The following is a 15,101-nucleotide window of genomic DNA, read 5'->3' on the forward strand; positions in this document are numbered from 1 at the left end:
TGCAACTAGTTGCAAGAAACTCCTTGCAATATAACAGTTTTAAGGCCAGTCCACACCGATGCAACTCCTTGCAACTGCCATTGGGGACAATGGTTGCAAGTATTGCAAGTTGTTGCATGTTTGAAGGAGTTGCAAGGAGTTGCATTGGTGTGGACCGGCCATTTGCCAATGCAGAAAAGAATACTTATGCTATATTAATTTATATTATACACAGTTTTGTTGGGTCACTCACAGTTAACTTGACTGTGTCCTTTCGCATTCTGTGTATATGTGGTTAAAGCTTAGTATTTCAGATTAAAATAAACAAACAAACAAACAAACACACACACACGCGCACGCGCGCGCACACACACACACACACACACACACACACACACACACACACACACACACACACACACACACACACACACACACACACACACACACACACACACACACACACACACACACACACACACACACACACACACACACACACACACATCTGTTCTCCCTCAAAGTAGCTCTCATTCTGAATCTGAAGAGACTTGGAGCCTCCTGGTTGAAAGTATGTCCACTAGGTGGCAGTGCTACACCGTTACATGTGCCTGGCCCTTTCAACAATGTTTTTGTTGTTGTTGAAATGCATTAGTATTTTCAGTCAGTTTTGCTTTAGAGGAACATCATGAAGATGAACTTTTTACTACTATTTAAATTGTATTTGCTATTCCAGTTATCGTGAATGTATGGATGCAATGAACATTATTCCATAATACAAAAGCTAAATTTGAACCTTAAATTATAGATTGACATAACATTTGATCATTTTTAACATTCATAAACAATTATAAAATAACAACACAAGGAAAGGGAGGGAAACAAATAAATAGAGAAGGAAACATAAAGTTGAAAAAGCCAACAAAAACAGGGAACAACTGTGATAAGAGCCATTAATGATAAACAATGAGATCAAGACTAAACCATGATACTGACATGATACTGACATGATACTGACAAGATACTGACATGATACTGACCATGATGCTGACCATGATACTGACCATGATACTGACAAGATACTGACATGATACTGACCATGATGCTGACCATGATACTGACATGATACTGACATGATACTGACATGATACTGACATGATACTGACAAGATACTGACATGATACTGACCACAATACGCTATTTTGGACAGGTGGTGATTATGTGTTCTGCAGTCTGCTCAGGCTCGCCACACTCACATGCTGCACTGTCTGCAAGGCCCCACTTCTTCATGGTTGACTTGAAGCAACTGACCCCAGTACGCAGGTGGTTCATCAGAGTCCATTGCTGGCATGGTAGATCTTCTTTGATGCCATCTCACGGGTCTGTGATGTAGCGGCAGATATGTGAGGGCCCGGCTGACTCCCACTCCTGCTTCCAGGATGCCCCAGCCACCCAATTGTAGACAAGTCGTCAGAGACAGAACGGAGCATCTCTTGTGCTGCCTTGTTGTACGGTGGCAGGATTTGAGTCTGTTTGGCGGTGCTGTTGTCGTTGTAGTGTCATGCAGGCTATGCCAGTCAAGTATCAGCCATCAGACACAGGGGTGGGCCGGGCTTCAGGCAGCCAGTTATAATTCAGAGAGCGTTGTACCGGAGAGACATTGGATAAGTGATGTCACCTTGGTTCTCTCTTCTAGGTGTTGATTGAAGGAAAGCGTCCTATCCATGTGTACTCCAAAGTATTTTGGGGCATGTTAATATATGATAATATAATAATACATACAATTTATATAGAGCTTTTCTGAGTACTCAAAGTCGCTTTACAAAACCAAAAACAAAATAAAAACAACTAGAAAAGAATCAAGAAAAACTTAAAAGGGTCATTAGGTAGGGAATGTGAGTCTGAAAGCTGTGGGTTTTGAGTGTGGTTTTAAACGTGGCGAGGGTGGGGGCAGCTTTGATGTGAGTTCCATAGGGAGGGGGCGGCCACCGAGAAGGCCTGTCACCCCAGGTTTGTTTCTTTGTCCTGGGGATGTCAATGAGGTTGGCCTGAGGGGAGCGGGAGGGGACGTGGTGTTTGAGGTGTTCAGAGAAGCAGCGGGGAGCCTGGTTGTCGAGGGCCTTGTAGGTGGTGATTAGTATTTTGAAATCTATTCTGTGCTTGACTTGGGAGCCAAGCACATTCAGTTCCTTTTTCGATTCGCTTCCCTGATGGTAGTACTGAGCTGCAGGCTGAAGCTGTCTTCGATGTCTTGCGTGAGCAGTGAAATAGCTCTCATTGTAACCTCTGGGGATGGTCTTCTTTGCTGCCCCTAAGAGGACGTCGCAGTAGGCAGTGTACGCAGTGCCCACATCAGCAGAATCTGAGTCCGGGAGACAGACTGATGTTCTTTCTGTCTCTGCTGTGTATGCCTGCCAGTTGGCCTTCCTAAAGTTCCATCTCCTGACAGGCTTACCCGCCACTGGCTGCACCGGAAAAGGGACCTGGATGATGGATGGTCGGTGGTGGGATCGGGGGAGCCTGTCAACGATGTGTGTCTCTGGTGTGTGGTCGGCACTGAGGCACAAGGCGCAGGCCAGGTCCGGGTTGGTGTGGGTGCTCTTTGAGGTCGTACAGGAGAAGAGCATCTGTGTTGGAGGCCCATTCACTCAGCGCCTCTCCATCCACAGTTGTGTGGCTGTATCCCCAGTCAGTATGCTGGCAGTTGAAGTCCCCGGCATCCCCAGAGGGGGAGCCGACGTAGTCAACGTAGATGGTGGAGGTTTATAGACGTTGACCACTGATGTGTCCTGGATTTTAGTGACCAGCCACTGGACACTGGAGCCAGGCGATGAACGATAACTACATGTTGTTAATTCACTGAAACCCTATTATATACTTAATGGACTGGAGTTCCCCATGGGTCAATCCAAGCCACCTCCTTTTCCCACTCTATACAGTACATGGTGTTGCTTTTTGTTTTGTTTTTAGATTAGATTAGATGCTTTTGTCATTGTCGCATAACAATAAAACATAGTTTGGCATAAATTCACTCCATTTAGCAGCATAAAAGCAAACAGTAAGAAGAAAAAGAAGGAAAGTGTATAAGAATAAATAAAATAAATGTCGGCCTGGACCGCTGGTGTAGCGGTCCGGACACCTAGGCTCCCAAAGTACTCCAGTAAAGTATAAAATACCTCACAATTGTACTTGAATACAGCACTTGAGTAAATGTACTTAGTTACTTTCCACCACTGGTGAATAGGTACTGCAGCAGGATGCATATGACCTCACCACCCTCCATGCACACACACACACACACACACACACACACACACACACACACACACACACACACACACACACACACACACACACACACACACACACACACACACACACACACACACACACACACACACACACACACAGCATAATGGAAAAAGGCATTAGCCGTAATATAACACTACGCCATTTAAAGAGCAATACACACATGGTGTTAAATGTCACCAGAACACAAAAAGTCAAATCGCCAGCAGCATTTATGCTAGACGATGATGAGACCGTTACTGAAATTGGGAAACAATCATGATTTTTATATACAATGTTACAATGTAATTGATGTCAGATTATACTGCTTCCTCTATCTATTTTCTTTTTCTTTTTTCTTTTCTAAAGGGGGGGCGGGTGCATGCATTTTTAGCACAGTGTATAAAAGAAGATGGTGATGATGCTAGTGAAGATGAATAAAGCGGATGAAATAAACATTTGCTTTCTTGATCTTTTCACAAGCCCCAGCAGCAGGCATTTTGTAAACAAACGACGTCATTACATTTTATCTTGTGATGTGGAGAGTACAGTGTGCACTGTTCAAATGGTTGCGTGGCCACCACACATTCTCTCATTTTAAATACCGGGATTACTTTTTACTTTTTAATATCCTCAGATGGACCTCTGATCAAAGGAAGTGTCCGATTTCAGATTCCCTTGCGGTGACTTGTGATGAGGTGTTCTGCATTTTATTATGTCTTCTGTAGCTGGTCCGCTCCAGAGGACAATGACGTTGACAGCAGGCCAGGAAAGCAGCCTTTCTTTCTTGGCTAATGAGTGACCATATAGTGGCCAAATGGTCACCAGCCTATTTGAATGTTTGACCTTTTTCCTCTGAGTGATTGATTGATTGAATACTTTATTAACAGTTTGCAAAAAAGGTAGTGGTGCACATACAAAAGGTGCTAAAAGGATAACACAAAAAAAGCCCTAAGGGCTAGTTACCATTGTGGTCCTGTGATCTCTGAAGAGATCAAAACAGATGATTATTCGCCCCAGAATATGGATGCTATAGGGTTCAACAAACCTCTGCCACAAAATCCAATATTATTCACACAAGGTTTCCGTGCTTCCAGACAGAGCTCCCGCCACGGCATATTGGATTAATGCAAACTATTAACATAAATCTAAATCAGAGTACAGCTTCACAAACAGCCTGTCTAGACAGTTTACTAATGCACCCAGGGATAATTAAGTACCTGTAGAGTTTTAAAATGATAGATTAGATAGACCTTCATTGATCCTGAGGGATATTCACTTATAGCAGCGCCACAGTAAGGATGAAACAAAGTTGAGCCACAATATACAATGTAACACCAATAATAACATCATGTGGAGCTTGCACCAAAATGAATTTCACCCACTTCACACCTGTAAAGCTGTTATGTGACAATAAAATGTATTCTGATTCCGATGTTGCATACAGTAGGAATGCATGTGCAGAATACAGATTTACTTTACTTTATTTGTTTATTTACGGCAGTGGTTCTCAAACTTTTCAGGCCGCCACACCCCAAAATAATCATATATGAACTGGGGACCCCCCACCCTGACAAGCATGAGAAATTGTAAGAGTTGAGGCATTGAATTTTGTTTGACGGTTCCACAGATACATTTTGTGGAACAACATTTAGGTAACATTTGACAATGTGACCAATGTTGGACCATTATTCATATAGTTTGCTGATTAACTATTGATGCAGTAATGTTATTATTTATTTATATATATTTCATTTGAGAAGTATTTAAAATTAGCAAATTATCTGGACCCCCCCCCCCCCCCTCCAAAGAAAATTTAAAAAATATATTTGGGGACCCCCCTGGGGATCCTGTTTGCGAACCACTGATTTACGTGACAGTGCAACACATGCACAAGAAGTGAATCAATTGAACATGATGTCATGTAAACAGATTTAGCTAGAAGCTAATTTCCATCCGTAGATGGAAATCAACAGTAATGTGTAGCCAAAACAGTAACAGTAGGTAGTCTGTGCCTACGCACAGTCTGTGCCTAAGCAGGCCTCCGATTATTGTCTACATCTGTGGTTCTCAACCTGTGGGGCCGGACCCCCAGGGGGTCCCCACATGATTTTTGGGGGGGTCCCCAGATGACAGTGACGTGACAATTTAAGGACTTTTAAGACCTTTTTCATACAAAAAGAAAATGACCATCAAAAGTAATCAACAAACTATTCTATCCACAAGTTTCCTAGGGCATGGTGGGCATCACTTCCTGTTGATTTGATCAGGTATCGGGGATCAAATCGACAGGAGGTTTTATGCCCACCATGCCCAAGGAAACTTGTGGATAAAATCTGGTCAAACATTGGCTAAATTGTCGAATAATATAAGAAATAGCCGATTTCTTGTAGATCTGCTATTTTCACATTATATATCTCAAAGGCAAACAAGTTTGAATATGATTATTTTTGGGGGTTGCAGCCTGAAAAGAAGCCTGAGAACCACTTGTTTTTTACATCCCAGTAGTCCAAGATTACCAGAGTGAGTGAGCACTGAGCTAAGCATTCATCCAAAACTGATGCTTTTCAAGCCATCATCAATAAAATAGGTGTGATCACTCACATATAGCAGTTATGTAATGTTGCGTAAGCATTCAGAAGGCTTATGTGAAATGACATTTTGCATCATTATAAATGTTTGATATGTAATTTTGTACCATGACATAAGTTGTCATTTCCGATTCATCAGCATGACTTGCAAGTGATTAGGCAACCGTTTAAGCTGACAGCATGGTGAACTTTATGAATTATTAGGCTATGGACACAGGAACTTATACAACATGTCTTTGTAATAATGTATGAAGTCAGTTAAACATTTCCCAATTCTGTCTGTTTGATTGGTCTGTGAACAGTGAACAATGACAATACAAACTAAATAATATCCAATAATATTATCCTATAGCTTAATACTGTAATTTCATTATCATTGCCCTGGTCCGTACTGGGCCATTCATACTCACTTTCACAATAAAGTCAACCCCGGATTTGAACCCGGTTTCCTGCTCAAGTGTTGACATTTGTATCATTGCGCTAATAGAGCCTCTGAGCCTGCTTGCTCAGAGGATAAATTGAATCTTGACCATCAGGTCAAAATCCGTGTCAGATCCTGTGTCATGACATGACCTTTGACATACGATACGATACGATACGATAATACTTTATTGTCAGTTCACACTGAAATTTGTCTTGCGACCCAGCAGCCATGTATGCAACAATAAACAGTTCACACATTTGACATGACACAAGAAAAACAAAACACAATACAAGATACATACATAAAGACATACAAAGACAAGAGCAATGTCCACCTCTCAGCCTACCCTTGGCCTATAAATCCTGATTAAGCCTCAGTGTCGTCTGATGGACAAAGGACCTCTTCAGTTTGACCTTATTGTATGTAGGAACACCGTATCTCCTTCCTGAAGGCAGCAACCTATATTCTCCATACAAAGCATGGCTAGTGTTTGAAGTGATATTCCTTGCCAACCTTATCATACTATCATTATACGTAGTTGTATAGAGCCTCTGCAGTGGCTGTCCAACAATCTTTGAACAAATGTTCAGTTGCTGCAGCAGTTGTGACTTTAAGGCTACAGACAGACATCCATACCAGGTCGTACTACAGTACTGAAGAACACTCATTATAACAGAAGTGAAAAACAAAAGAAGAATCTGTCTACTAGCACCAAAATATCTCAAATGGCGAAGGAAATAGACTCTTTGCTTTGTCTTCTTACCCACTGATTCAATCTGTTCTTTCCATGACAGAAGGTGGTCAATTACTACTCCTAGGTATATATACGAACATACCTGGTTGATCTGTTCACTATGAATAGTTATGGGGGATCTGTGTATCTCTAGTGGGGCACCAAAAACAATCTCCTCTGTCTTTTTTGTGTTAATGATAAGAGCGTTGTTATCGCTCCACTCCACCACCTTATTTACTCTGTGTTGGTGACAAGGTTTAAAAGTCTCAATGGAAGAGCAGGGAGACAAAATACAACGTCACCCCAATTGTATAAGACTAGTAGAAGATATATTGTAACATCTACCATACAGATCAGACAAAATTATATTTAATTTATTAAAAGAAGGTTACATAGTGAGGCTTTATATTAGAACACGTTTACGCTCTAGCATCAAAATAAACTGCATGTGAGTGAGCAGAACTTAATCTGAGAGTGGAAGATACCATCATCAGTTGTAGGTCCAGCATTGTTAGGATAATATGCATGCTTTAAGGCCTCATACAATAGGTTTTATTTATTTATGTGTATTACAGGACAGATGGAGAGGAGCAAAGCTCTAAAGCAGGATTTTAGCCGAAGACCTACAACCCCACCACCACAACCTGTCGTGATGCAGGTTTCACATCCTTCCATTGAACAATCTATATGGTCCAAACCATTCTGTGTGATTTAATACTGACAGACATCTGTAAGAACCAACCAATGGAATCCTTACAGGCGCATCGAGCCAATCCGATACATTGTATCCGCTGTGTGGGCGGGGCATGCGGGGAGAGAAACAGATGATACAGGAGCCATTGATGCTGTCGTTCATTTGAGAGGCAGAGTTTGCACTTTGCATCATTTTAACCAATATTACGGATATTTAATCCAGCGAAACGATGGTTTATCACTCGTTCGCTCTGCCGATGATCTGTTTCACCACGTTATGGGGCCTGGTGGGCATCGTGGCCCCGTTTCTAGTGCCTAAAGGACCCAACCGGGGGTAGGTAACCGTTATCTACCGTTATAACAGTGATTGCAGCCGTTGATCGTGGCCTTTTTTTACTGTCTACGTGACGTGTTTGTCTTCTATATGTATAATTATGTTTATTGCTAAACAGTTAATATATTTTTTGACGTTGTGAGCATTGGATTATTGAAAATAAATATTCGGGTTGATGTAGCGGGTTGGATTGATGTCACGACGCTAGGGCCCCGACCTGCTGCGCTGCATCCAGCATCCTTCCCATGGACAGTGATGCTATGCTCATTTGAGAAGTGGTTGCACTCTCTATTTTAATGACGTGACGCGCACGTCGCTTAACACCTACAGTACAGGTCACACAATGGGCAATTGATATGCATATAGGCTAATTCCTATGTTAATGTACCTGGCGTGAGTCGGGAGCCTTTGTAAACTTTGATGAAGTGTGAATTTAAAGTAGTTTTAAATCTATGCGTGTGCCTGCACGTCCCCCTGGCCAAATAAGTGGTTGCACGGCGTGCAACCGCGTCCACTGAGCATTGCACCCCTGCCCATGGATACAGGATAAGTGGGCACCAGGGACATCTGGGCACCTCGATGTAAAATTGGCTATTTTGTCCAAAATGTTAAAAGATACAATATTTGAAAGATGGTCTTAAGTAATGTAAAATATACATGATGTGAACATGCACGGTACATCGTTGTCAGACTTAATTTTATCCTTCAACTTATTGTTTATGCCCCAAAAATGACTGGAGGACCGAGGACGACATGTTTTGTAGCAATTTGTAGAAATATTAGACCTTGAATGTCGAATGTTCAAGCATGTTCTAATCATGTATACTTGACTTTACCTAAAAATATTTTCCAAATATTAAATGTCGTAACATTTAGGAAAACAATAGCCAATTTAACCCCGAGGTCGAGGTGGCCATTCTTCCTTGGTGCCCACCTATCCTGTTACCCATCCTTCCCATCATCATCATCATCATCATCTATAAAGCAAACAGCAGCTAACTGGAGCTGTAATTGTTGTTAGATCATCTGATGTATGTTCCCCCCAGACTGAGGAGCAGCACATTTTAAGAACGCTAAAATGTGAAGTTTTCATTTGTTATATATGTAGCATAAAGCTTTGTTTTCTAAGGTATGATTAATAATCAGTTATATATTATTTTGTTAATAATACATTTTCATTGATGATTGGAGACATAGGTGTGTGTGTGTGTGTGTGTGTGTGTGTGTGTGTGTGTGTGTGTGTGTGTGTGTGTGTGTGTGTGTGTCTGCGTGCGTGCGTGCGTGCGTGCGTGCGTGCGTGCGTGTGTGTGTGTGTGTGTGTGTGTGTGTGTGTGTGTGTGTGTGTGTGTGTGTGTGTGTGTGTGTGTGTGTGTGTGTGTGTGTGTGTGTGTTGTGTCTGTGTGTGTGAGAGAGAGAGAGAGAGAGAGAGAGAGAGAGAGACACGCACACGCGCGCGCACACACACACACACTCACACTTGATATGTGTGACATGTGTGTGCGTAGGACTGACGGGTTGCGTTTTTTCTCCTCACAGGGTCATCATCACCAGTTTAATACTAACAGCAGTCTGCTGCTACCTGTTGTGAGTATGAATGTTTGTCCCTCCTCTTGTTTGTGTTGGCAACACTATATGAACCGTGTGAAAGAGTGATGCAGTACAATGTCATGTCATTGAACTGATGCTGAACCAATCACTTATATATCGTCTCTGTCGGGTGGAAACCTATGTCCAAAACTGATACTTTTTAGGATTCAAAAATATCAAAAGTAGCAGATCTACAAGCTCGAAACGCGTCGCTTCGCGCCGCGTTTCGAGCCGCGTTTCGAGCTTGCAGATCTGCTACTTTTGATGCTTTTGTGTGACGCTGTAGTATGATCAAGTAGGGCGTTAATTTACGAAAAAACATAAAAAAAATAAAATATGGAGCTAGGAGGTTTCTGCCCGACGCAACGTTATGTTTATTCTCACACTCTCTCTCTCTCTCTCTCTCTCTCTCTCTCTCTCTCTCTCTCTCTCTCTCTCTCTCTCTCTGACAGCTGGTTGATAGCCATCCTGGCCCAGACCAACCCACTGTTTGGACCTCAGCTGAAGAACGAGACCATATGGTATCTGCTCTACTTCTGGGAGTAAACACAAGTGAGTTCTCTTCAATACAAAAAGGAACTTCATAATTACATCATATGTTATTGTGTTCAGAGCTGTCAGGATAGTCACGAGACATACAGTACCATCAAAATCTTGAGCTGGAAGGAGGTTTTGATTGCTACAAAAGAGTTAATTGGCTTAAATTACTGCAGTTTGGGTTTTTTGATTGATCGAATACTTAATTAGTCAGAAAGCTAAACAGCATGTGGTACAGTGATACATAAAAGCTAAAAGGATAACACACAACAAAAAGTCCTGGGGACTTGTTTCCAAAATTAACACAATAATACATGTCATCAACAAAAATGATCACTGTGTGTACAAAAGAGATGGGAAAATCTCATTTACCTCCCCTTGTGGTCTCCTGATAGATGTTCTTTCAGGCCAGTTTAGAAAGAAACCAGTGTTACACATCCTTTAATGGATGGTGTCAGGGAATTCCACATTTTGGTGGCAGAGCAGTAGAATGAACCTTGTTTGTTCTTCATGTTCCCTCTGGTGTTGTGGCTGTGGGTGTCACTCACTTTGGAGAAGTAGTTTGACAGGTAAGAGGGAATTATCGAGCCTCCCCGGCGCCTCAAGTTGCGACACCCATTTGTGCCTGCCGCACGGGAACTCCTGCAGCAATGCAATGCAATTCAATTCAATTCAATTTTATTAAAGTGTCAAATCACAACAAGTTGTCTCAAGACACTTTACATGTAGAGAAGAGACCCGACAGTCCCACCCTGAGCAAGCAATTTTGCGACAGTGGCAACGAAAAACTCCCCCTTAACTGGAAGAAACGTCAGGCAGACCCTAGGCTCTAGGGTGGGGGCCTTCTGCCTCGACCGTGTCGGGGGGAAATAAGAGAGAGAGAGAGACAGAGACAGAGGAGAGACAGAAAGAGATACAAGTAGTAACAATAACAATAGTAGCAAATATAATAGTGTAAGATAGTATGTGATAATATAATATAGTACAACAATAATGTGTATACAGTATATAATGGTATAATATAAGAATGTTAAGATAATATGCAGTATAGTGTAGTGGTATAGTGTAATGTAGTAGAAATCCACGGTCGTGCTCCATGGAGAGGCCCGGTCAGCTGTCACACTCTTGAGCCGCAGCTCGGGGTCCGTAGTGACAGTCCATGGAACTGCGACGTGGGAGATAAAAGAAACTCCGGGGAGCGGGTCCCCGGGTGTAGAATTAGTGGCAGGCCTTACTAGAGCGTGAATCCGTACAGTGTTAATTACGATTGTACCGGTGGGACACAAACCCACACAACCAAAAGGGAGGACAAAGGGAATGCAGTGAATATAACATCAGTGCGGCAAGATGGGCGGATTACTTTTGGAGCATGGAGTGGGAGGTAAACACCTCTAGACTCCATGACTTCATCCCCGACGTCGGTTTTCCCTCTGCTGGGATGGACCTGCCTAGACTGGCACGGGGCGAGTCTTAATCGCCTCCGGACCGGTGTCGGGCGTTTCCGCTCATCCGTGCACAGATGGGACTTGACTCCTATAGTGCGACCTGTGAGTGCGGTGCAGAGGAACAACAGACAGCAGACCATGTCATTTGGGAATGCCCGATGTATTGGCCTCCCAATGGGATGCATGGCCTGCTTGTCTGTGGATGACGATGCGGTGACGTGGCTGCTGTAGGGTGTGGCCAGAAGTATAGCCCAGCTGAACCCACCCCCAGGCCGGGGTTTAACTCAAATCTTTGCTTCTGGGGGGTCCCTGGAACAAAATATTTTGATGGGGGTCCGCGGCCAAATACCTATAATTTTGGGGGTCCTTGACATGAAAAAGTTTGAGCACCACTGATATAGAAACATAGGTTTTTTCAGAATACTGTTGAGATTTAGGAGACATGTAGAATCGGCTTCAGGTCTCTATAGACCATATTCACACGGCGGCCATATTGCCATTAAGTCAATGAAATGCCACCCCAGTTGCCACAGCAACGCAATGTTAAATTCCAAAATGGCCACCGTGTGAATATGGACTATGGGTTAAACCCCAGTGATATTTGCTTGAGCTTGTTATAAGTTGCACCGGATAAACAGAAGTGTAAATCTCTCTCTGTCTCTCTCCCCCTCTCTCTCTCTCTCTCTCTCTCTCTCTCTCTCTGTCTCTGTGTGTTTCAGGGCCGTGGCGTTATGTGGGGAACATGTCTCGTGTCATTCCATCCTGGTTGCTGGATTAAGGTTCAACATGACTCCTAAACCCTGACCTCTGACCCCTCACTGCCTCCTCTCTCCTCATTATGTTTTGTCATGAATGATGTCACCGTTAGGCTGGCCTAACGGTCTAATGTTAGGATAGCTTAACCACTTGAAACCTATAGCATCCCTGTTCTGGGGAGGGAAATATCCGCCTGAAATAGCAGATCTACAAGCTCACAACGCGTTGTAGACGCTTGTAGATCGGCTATTTTTTGGGCTAAAACGATTGGTGTAGAGGGGGGGGGAGGAGTACATAGTCAACTCATGTCCAGTTTTACTAAGTATAGATGGTTTAAGTGGTTAATGTTCACTGTTAGGCTGGCTTAATGGTCAGTCACATGTTGACAGAACAGACTAGACTCATCATCGGTCACCTTTTTCCTCCCAAGGAAACCTCTGTGAATATTTAGGATAATGTAATGCTGAATAGTAATTTATAATGTCTGTTATGACATGACTCTATATAAAACATAGTCCATTCCTATTTCCTTTCAAAATGCACACACTATTTGACCACCTAGTAGAATAGAATATAAATAATTTCATAGTTGGCCTTTTTTGGGTGCAAGTGCTATGGCTTGACATCATCATGTCATACAGTATCAACATTATCAAGTTATTGAGGCAAAAATATTCTTTTTTGTTATTGAGAGACATGTTAGACGGTACATTAACCAGTACGGGGCATCAGTTAGTACTGTAGGTATGGTAAAGTCTTGTGCTCCAGAAGAAACCATAAGGCCTGATTTATACTTAGGCAACGTGACACCTTGTGAGATTGTGAATCAGCAATTGTTTTGGCGCGTATCGAAGAGAACGCTCTCCTCCTAGATTGGTGAGGTGCTGGTGTCACAGATCCAGATGAATACAAGGTTTCCATACATTCCTAGATTAATTAAACCAGAGCCTCTGCCTATCCCCCGGCCAAGGGGTAATAGGCTTTATGCACAGCAGCCATTTTGGAGAAAAATTGGGCCTCTTCTGACTTCCTTCACAGGTGTTACCAATGAAACTAATTAAGGCTCTGTTCCCTTCTGGTCAAACAGAGTCAGGGTGCTGATATTGTGCATGTTGGCTCACTAGAAATACTAGTGGGTCTTAAAGTGTGGTCCAGGGACCCTCATGGTTCCTTGAGAGGGTGTAACTCTAAGAGTGTACAAATGGAACCAAATGGACCCTCCCGGGTCCATTTGGTTCCATTTGTACACTCTCAGAGTTATGGGGGTCCTTGAAATTAAAAAGTTTGAGAACCATTGTGCTACACTAAATGGAACAGAACCTTCATTAGTGTCATTGGTAACACCTGTGAAGGAAGTAAGGAAGGGGCCCAATTTCTGTCCAATATGGCTGCTGTGCATAGAGCCTATTCCCCTTTAGGCTAGTGGATAATATTTGGCTTTCTACGCGGGAGACCCGGGTTCTCTTCCCGGGCATTACACTAACAATAGTCTTAATACAGTAGTCTTAATAGTCTCTCTGGCTGCCGATTTTGGTGTGAAATTGAATTGTTCTGCCTGGACAGGACTTTGCCATACATACCTCCAGGTTTAAATCAACTGGCTCCCCTGGCATTCAGTAGTAAATGTGTATGTGTTTATCATTCATTTGTAGCCGCAGCTGAAAAGTGCAATCCTATTTATTTTAGATTTCATTATATTGTTTACATTTTACATACAGTATTTATGTTGCTGTCATCAGGGAATGTGAATTTTGTAAGTGTTTTAAGTGTATTTATTTTTGACTACAGCATAATTGAACTGTAATTAGCTTACAGTGTGTCAACTCATTCTGCTGCATAGTTATTGTTATATATAGTGTGTGCGTGCATGCGTGTGTTCGTGCGTGCATCTGTGTGTGTGTGTGTGTGCGTGCGTGCGTGCGTGCGTGTGAGTGAGTGTGCGTAAGTGTGCGTGAGTGTGCGTGTGTGTGTGTGTGTGTGTGTGTGTGTGTGTGTGTGTGTGTGTGTGTGTGCGTGTGTGTGTATTCTCGTTAGGACACCTGCCATGAGAATCTCCCTGTAGTGTAAATTGAAGGACCCTCCTCTCCACTCCAGGCCACTTGAACATCCTCAGAATGCGAAACCTCCCTTTCACTTCCCCACAACACAAGCACTCCACGATGGAGTTCCTCCTCGTTGCCATGGTGATCTCTTAATCCGCACCGATCAAATCTTGTGTGGAGTGTCGTTGCGCGTTTGTTTACAGTTACGCTATGGATGTGCGCCATAGTACGCTTTGTCGGTTTGTACATATTCAACCGTGTTTGTTTGTCCACACGTAGCCTACATCAGTATATATAGGGTGAGCAGCACTGCAGATACTGGCCAAAAAGTCTATTTTTTATGTCATATATTTTGTATTGTGGTCCTGTGTATTTTGAGTGAGTGAGTTATGGCTGTTAAGCCTGGTTTTTACTTGGTTGCGCGTTGCATGCCGTAAAATAGCAAGACATACAAGCTTGCGACGCGTCACGAATGTGACGTGTTGTGAGCTTGTGGATCTGCTATTTACTGAGCACGTCGACACCGGCACACCAACTAAGTTTAACTGAGGCTTTTAGGGGTTTTAGGTCCCACAGGGGAGCTATGCCCACACTGATAAGGATTCTACAGACGGGGAGCAGAGTCGTGACACAACGCCTGCGTTCTCGCTTTGATCAGCGGGGGGTCGTCGCACTGTGCTTCTTCTCACTCA

General features: G+C 43.0%; 1 protein-coding gene across 1 annotated transcript; it reads left to right on the forward strand.

Annotated features, from left to right (window-relative positions):
• The first annotated feature begins 7,858 nt into the window (after positions 1 to 7,858).
• atpv0e2 (ATPase H+ transporting V0 subunit e2) lies at positions 7,859 to 12,554 on the forward strand. Its single transcript, XM_084075817.1, has 4 exons — positions 7,859 to 8,042; positions 9,579 to 9,626; positions 10,082 to 10,181; positions 12,331 to 12,554. The coding sequence occupies exons 1-3, from the start codon at positions 7,939 to 7,941 to the stop codon at positions 10,173 to 10,175; spliced, it is 246 nt and encodes an 81-aa protein (XP_083931943.1). The 5' UTR covers positions 7,859 to 7,938; the 3' UTR covers positions 10,176 to 10,181; positions 12,331 to 12,554.
• Positions 12,555 to 15,101: the final 2,547 nt, after the last annotated feature.

Source organism: Gymnoscopelus microlampas, assembly GCF_963454915.1.
Source record: "Gymnoscopelus microlampas genome assembly, chromosome: 2".
NCBI lineage: Eukaryota > Metazoa > Chordata > Actinopteri > Myctophiformes > Myctophidae > Gymnoscopelus > Gymnoscopelus microlampas.